General features: G+C 45.1%; 1 protein-coding gene across 14 annotated transcripts in view; it reads left to right on the top strand.

Moving 5' to 3' along the window:
- Positions 1-52: 52 nt before the first annotated feature.
- LOC108751114 (forkhead box protein P1-like) overlaps positions 53-7,314 on the top strand; it is a 305,487-nt gene continuing 298,225 nt past the window's right edge. For 13 of the 14 annotated variants that reach the window (XM_018491125.1, XM_018491119.1, XM_018491111.1 and 10 more), the window contains exon 1: positions 53-681. In XM_018491125.1, coding sequence (XP_018346627.1) covers positions 652-681 — 30 coding nt within the window. In that variant the 5' untranslated portion in view covers positions 53-651. The remainder of the gene's footprint in view (positions 682-7,314) is intronic. The other variant, XM_018491121.1, reaches the window with a different exon arrangement.

Below are 7,314 nucleotides of genomic sequence, written 5' to 3'. Positions count from 1 at the left end.
GAGAGAGAGAGAGAGAGAGAGAGAGAGACAAAGAGGAAGAGAGAGAAAGAAAGAGAAAGAGGGAGGGAGGGAAAGAGAGAAAGAGAGAAAGAGAGAGAGAGAGAGAGCGGCGTCGCCGTCGGCGTCTTCGGGAATCGGTTGCCTCCTTTCATCGGGGCAACGGCGACGTCCGATCCGGCATCGTTCTTTTAACGTCGCGGCGGTGCACGTGGCGCGCGCGGCACGCGGTGCTTCGAGAGAAAAACAGATAGATAGGTAGACAGTTAGGTGAATAGATAATAAGCGCATGCTCTAAAAAAGTATCGAAAAACGCGAGAGGAAGACGAAAAGGGGAGAAAGAGAGCGAGCGAGAGAGAGAGAGAGAGAGAGAGAGAGAGAGAAACATACAGAGTGGTTACAGAGGGAGAAGAAAGGCGGAAAAGGGGTAGAGGTGACAGAGATTGAAAGGGGGCGGGCGGGAGGAAAGAGGGTAGAGGCGGAAAGAAACGGAGAACACGAAGAGCTGCGTCCCGACGGATAGAGGAAATCACCAAAGGAAGCCAGAAGGAGCCTCGTGTCTTTCTTCGGTTTTTTTTTTCTATCAATCCTATCACGTAAAGAAGGACGGAGGATCCGACGACCACGAGTGACTCGACGAGGAGGAAGCGGGACATGCTGGAACCACGCTGGAGACCCGTCCAGGTAGCCTTATTCACCCCTGCAACACTTCTCCAGTGCACTGCCTATGTCATCCGATGTCTGAACTGCCTGCCTGCGCGAACGTTTGTTCACATAATGCACCTACGTCACATAAATATCCTCTGCTGTTTTCACCTCTCTCTCTCTCTCTCTCTCTCTCTCTCTCTCTCTCTCTCTCTCTCTCTTTCGTGTTTTATCTACTTTGTTTTTTCTCTCTTTTATTCTCCATTCAATCGTTTGCTTGCTTTGCTAGTTGTGTCATTTTTTTTTTTTGTGTCACCAACTTCGTACGTTTCTGACGCTCTTTGCATCGCGCTGCAGACACTGGTGACAGCCACGTGCCACCGGCGCTCCCTTTCGCATGCCGCTACTGGAATTTGGAGTACTCCTTTTAAACACTTCGTCCGTTTAACGCACGTTTTCGCGGTGCACACAACTATTGACTCTTTGCCGCTGTCTTTAAAGTTTAAAGATCGCGTGGATCACGTATATATTTATTTACTTTTCCGTCATGGTGTAATTCATTAATTTATCTGGGAAATAGATTAATTAATCGAGATGGAAATTTTGTTTTCGTCAGATACCTTCTTATTTCGAATGCACCTCCAAATTTGCGTAGCAAATCTTTCGTCATTCCTTTTTATCACCCGATTCAAAATCGTGACAATTCTTCGTATATATTGTAGTTTGTTAACGCACGCATATTATATAATATAAATGTACATTTGACGTTTGACTTTTTCTCTCTTTTCATTCTCTTTTTGTCTCTCCTGCTTTATACAATTCTATGGTTGACGCAGATCACGATTTCTTGTCGTAATAATATTAATTTGATTACTTTGTTTAGAACTGCTATCGCGCTATTTGATAGAGCTATATTTTTATTCCTTCGTACGTTTTAGGATTTACGTTATCGCTGTGCATTTTGAAGTTCGAAATTGTCGCCAAGCTTAGAACATCCAGCGCGTGGTACGATTTTGTCACTATTAATCTCATAAATTACGTTGTAAATATAGATATATTGGGATTAAATAGAAACATAAGAGTGCGGACGGTGCGCAAGATCGATGAATATTTCGCGCGATTTACTTTAATCGAATTTAGGTCGTGGCAAAAATAGAAAGGACGTAAATGGAGATTATGGTACGGTAGAAATTTCGAACTGATCGATCACTATCAAGAAACGCGCGTTCAACGATACCTGCCGCTTTCTTATTTAATCACTGTCATCTGACGGTTTAGAAATTGCATATAAATATTATTTACCGATGGTTCTCCTTTAGTTCTTTCGTAATTAGTGGGGGGAGGGAGGGAGGGAGGTAGGAGGGGGGAGGTAAGCAATACGCTGTTGCCAAAATTGTGGATGCGGAAATAGAAATGTTATCGCGTTATCGGGCCAAGTAAGTTGCCAAGACGAAATGATTTAGATTTTAGCGCGCCTCTCGTAATGTTAAACAAATTAAATACGACGTTCCCGTTAATACAGACAAATGTTTCTTTACCCCGAGATCTCTTGATTGATCCTGCTCTCTACCGGCTAGGGTGATATTCGTGGAAATGACACTTTAACGATCGCGACAAGACAAATAGGTGTGCCGGACAACCAGAATGGTTGGTCAAATAAATCTCACTATACCGGCCTAAGATTAACTACGTTCGGGTTACTAAATACGTACCTGCCGCGAAGTACAGAAATCTTTGCGGTGTAAAGCACATTTTTCCGAAAATAATCTTGGCAGAGGTGCGCCGCCTTTGAAGCTGCCTGGAGTCTCAGAGTAATCTAATATCGTATGAATCACCGTGCCATTGGCTGAGGAAGTCCAACGACTTGTTTCGAAACATTTCTGACAATCTGACAAAAAATCTTATTTTCTGTTTCGTCGTCTGTCACGCAACGCCTGCACACAATGTTCACCGTAGCTTTTGGTGGTACCACGCGAGTAATTTCAAACAAAGCGATCAAATGGAGAAATCAATGATCATTATTCACGTTTGTGAATTTTGCTCGACCTGCTTTGTAATGTTGACTACACCGAAGTAACAATCGCCCTTTATAATCTCCGTTACAAATCCGTTTATAAGTTAGCAGCAAATTTATTAATATTACGAAATTTATTAATAATACTATTAATTTATTAATATTATAAAATTAGCAACAAAACATCCACCTAAACAACACGCGCATTAAAATCTACACCTGAGAATAATAAATATTGTGCACAAATCGTGTTGAACTCGTTGATATTTTCAGCAAGGAATATATACGTTGCTTTTATTTTTTAAATATTACGCCGGAAATTAATAACTTTAAACCTGACTTTAAAAACTATTCTTAAAAATATAAATATGAAGTTTTGAGCTTACAAGATTAATAATTTGCGTGCAATATTTCACGAAACATGGAAAACGATATTATATATTTCCATTATATCACTTTTTAGATACAGGTTTCTAGAATATAGAACATTGAAGCAGTTTAAAAAAAAAAAAGATATTATTCTCCTTTGACACAAAGTCTTACGTATAAATAATTCTCTTACTTTAATATGCTTTTTATCGGTACAATTGTGATACTAATGTGGACGCAGCTTTTGTAAAAAACGTGAAACATTTGCAAAATGAACTTGAATTTACAATGACAATGGTCCTTTGAATTGAACAGTGGAATCCTTTCACCCCTACGGACGAAACATCAGAGATGGCATCGTCGCGCGATCGAAAGGGTGAGATGGAGGGTGACGGCAGTTACGCTTCAATCGGAGAACGCTCCGTGTTACCTGGGAATAGGGATGATTTTTTTAGAAGTGTATAGCCGATAGAGATAGTCGGGTGCTCCCAGTCGCGGCTTTGTGTGGGTGGCTCTGTCTACGAGACTGTAGAAGTCCCGGGTGGTGTAGTAGGTGGAACACCAGAGACGGAGGCGGTCCTACTCTGCTTGGGGGCGTTAAAGAAGTAGGTGGGGTTGGCCACCCCCGCGCGTCAACCCTTACACCCCGCGTCTCCGAAAGCTCGGCATGCCCCCCCCGGATCTCTTCGATCCCACATTCGCCAATCAGCCGAACCATCCCGTTCTTTGTCACCCTCTACCAGCAACTCGGAGGGTCGCTCGGCGCGGCCATCTGGTTGTCTGGCTTTCCTTCGGGTGACCGTCGATTTCTTCAAAATTCAAAGATCAGCCTGGCGAGCGCAGGAGACAGACGGAGTGGAGACGGAGGGAGAGAAGCGGCACCGAGAGAGTCTCGGTCGCCGAGACGAGACGAGACGAGACGAGACGAGACGAGACGAGACGAGACGAGACGAGACGAGACGAGGCCTGGCGAGCGATCAAGATCGCTGCGTGTTCTCCGCTGCGTTTGTACACAGATCCGGTTGATCGATTCATTCTGTGTCGTAGTGTGTTTTGTGTGCGCGATATTGGCATCTTGGAGAATCGAGAGCGCGTGGCTCTTCCCGGCTGATGACACCCGGCCTGGGGTGTCACGCCTTCTTCATGGTCGCGTCGGGACCGGATCAGGCCGACCACCGCGGGGAAGAGAGTGGTGTGCGCGTCAATCGTGATATATATTTCGCATCATCCCCGCCACCTTGGCTTCGCCCATTTTCTCACCTCCTCCGCCGGCAGTTCAGACGTACGTGTTCCGAGTACGCGCGCGGTTGCACACATCCACGATGCATATCACACGGACACGGAGTGTGCAACGAGAGCCAGCACAGCTGCGGCGGCATAGCCCCCCCGTTTTCGCGCTTGCTTGGCACGGCACAGCATCCCTCTTCGGCCACTTCCGGCCAGGCCAGGCTCCGCCCACTTTTATATTAATCACGTCTTGGTTCGCTCCTGGCTTCTGTTCTCCATCTTTCTTCCCCAGTGAGCGATTTCCTACCGCGGACGCCTGGGAACCACACCTTTGCCCGTTGGCTTATTCATGTCCCGGGCCTTGCGACGCGGGCCTCGACGTCTCTCTCTCTCTCTCTCCCTCTCTTCGTCTCTCGTACTCTCGTACTCTCGTACTCTCGTCGTCGATCTCGCGGAAATACGACGACGATGCGCTTTAGACGTGACGGTGCAAGCCTGATGGAGATATTCATGTAGTTGCTCGCAGACAACCTTGCGTTGGCTTCTCCGACGCGCATCACAAAGACGTATAGTTCAATTAATTTATATACTTACACGGCGAACGGGTGGTAATAATGTTTTGCAGAAAATTATAGTGAACGAATTAATTTTCCACTTAGAATTCACACACACAATTTCATGCTCTTTTTAAATTCGCTCTGATATTTATTTTCACATTTAATAATATAGATATTGTAGCCATTACATGATACATTCAACTATGTTATATCGTCATTCTTTCAATACTTTTACGTATTAATTACAAGTAGCTCGTTAATAACTTTCTAAAAAAAATATTTGCATTTTAACGCGCCTCGTTGAAGATTATTACACACACACCCATCCATCCACCCACCCACCTATCCATCCACCCAGCCACACACGCATACAACACACACACACACACACACACACACACACACACACACACACACGCACGCACGCACACGCACGCATGCACGCACGCACGTACACACATCGTACGTGTGTGATGAGTCTCGACGAAAAATGAATCGCGGCGAGGCGCAGGTGAACGCAACGTTCGTGTGTTTGGTGCCGGAGTAATGAATAATAACCTGTTATTATTACCAGGTCGAGCAATAAACACGCAGCTCGCAAACACGCGTCCCCCTCACGCCGCAATATAAGGCTCGTCACGCATAGACACGACGTTTGTTTCCCGCGGGTGGAGTGTGTGCAGGCTATTACGAATGCCGCCTTCCTACCAACAGATATTGGTTCCATTGTTGTATACGTTGTGTATCGTGACTGCTCCTCCGCCGCTTCCGCCAGTCGCGGCCACTTCGGCCCCGTTGATATTCCACCTCGTGTCCCTTCGCTTTTAATTTCTCTTTTGACAGAAAGCACCCCCGCACCCTTCTCTGCCGAGCAATGAAGCTGATAACGGCGTATTGTATTGTCGAGATAGTTCGCGACGATTCCATACATTCGACTACTCAAATTCGTTTCCTGCTTTATCTTCGGTATATTCCCTTTTCATACAGTAGTTGTCGCATGATACCTGCGTGTTATTTTATTCGACGACAATAATTATATGAGTGTATCGGAATCGATTTGGAGAGTGTATTCTATATGGAATAATGTGTATTCTATATGGAATAGAGAATGAATGATTTTATAACTTAACTCTTAAATGAAAAAAAAAAAAAAAAAGAAAAAAAAACAAAAGAAAAAAGAGATCCATACCTGTTAGAAGGTACAATGTTAGCATGAGATATCCATCGTTACACATTCTATGTCGTGACCACTGTTTCCCGACCTACCACACCTTACTGCTCCCTTTTTAACGCCGCGCAGCAGGTCCGTTGTTTTCACCCCGAAGATCTTAATCATGGCGTGCTACCCCGACTATAATACATATTACTGGTAAGCCAGAGACCGAAGAATCATTCTAAAGACAAAATTGCAATGTTCATGGAGGTTTATCGTGTTTATCCCTCTCCATTATTCTGCAATTTTACTTTGTTAGAGCTTCTGACGGAGATTGAGTGAAATATCACCGAACAAAATCGTTGCAGCACAATGTTACACAATCGCAGAAACGTCATTTTTTTCATTACTCACTTCCTTGACAAGGAAATATATAAAAAGTATCCGACGAAGAGAGCTTCGAGCGTGCCAGTTGTTTTTTAACTGTAGCATTCGAAACAGTGGAGATCGATGATGATTTTATATTTAAAATACAGTAATATAACGATGGGTAGAGAGAGAGAGAGAGAGAGAGAGAGAGAGAGAGAGAGAGTGTGTGTGGGAAAATATGTTGTGGCTGTCGCGAAATTGTCATTGTCGATGCGAATCGGCCGAATTCCTATAACCCGGTTCATTTTGTCGCGATAATATGCATTCCATGTCATTCCGGCGTCGCGTGTACGGCAATGCATCATCGCCCCTGCGACGGGTATTTGTCAATAGAAACAGACATCGACGCCGCAACCGCGGCAAGTATACGTCAATATACATAACGGCCGGCTGTTGACTTGTTACGTTGTCGCGTACCGCCGATGATTCGATGATTTGCCGATCCGTGACTGTCCCGTGTCAAATATACCCCCGCGGCCGTTCTCGCAGGCGCGTTAACACGGAAAACGCCGGGCCGTTCATTTGCGATTGGCGCACTAACGCGCGTCGTTACATTAGATTATCAATCCGCCGCGATTGTGATGCGCCGCCGGTTTGTACTTCGACTCGTCATGCCCACGATAATGGCCCCTCTCTCTCTCTCTCTCTCTCTCTCACACTCTCTCGTCGTCGCAGCGACAATTTCGCGAATGTCCGCCCTACCCAGCGCGGACACGTTCTCGCGAGTGACCGAATTTTAGCAACGCGTTATGTTATGAATCAGGTCGTCCTATGAATCCTGCTTGAATATCGACACATTTGATTAGATTAATTTAAATCATCGCGGTATTTTGGGGTATCACGGTACCTCGATGTTGGCAAATAACGATTGGAGCGTAACCAATGACTGATTAGAATTTTGAAGAAAATATGTCGTGCGATGT

The sequence above is a fragment of the Trachymyrmex septentrionalis genome, unplaced genomic scaffold (genome assembly GCF_001594115.1).
Source record: "Trachymyrmex septentrionalis isolate Tsep2-gDNA-1 unplaced genomic scaffold, Tsep1.0 scaffold40, whole genome shotgun sequence".
Lineage (NCBI taxonomy): Eukaryota > Metazoa > Arthropoda > Insecta > Hymenoptera > Formicidae > Trachymyrmex > Trachymyrmex septentrionalis.
This window is presented reverse-complemented; position numbering and strand designations above follow the sequence as displayed.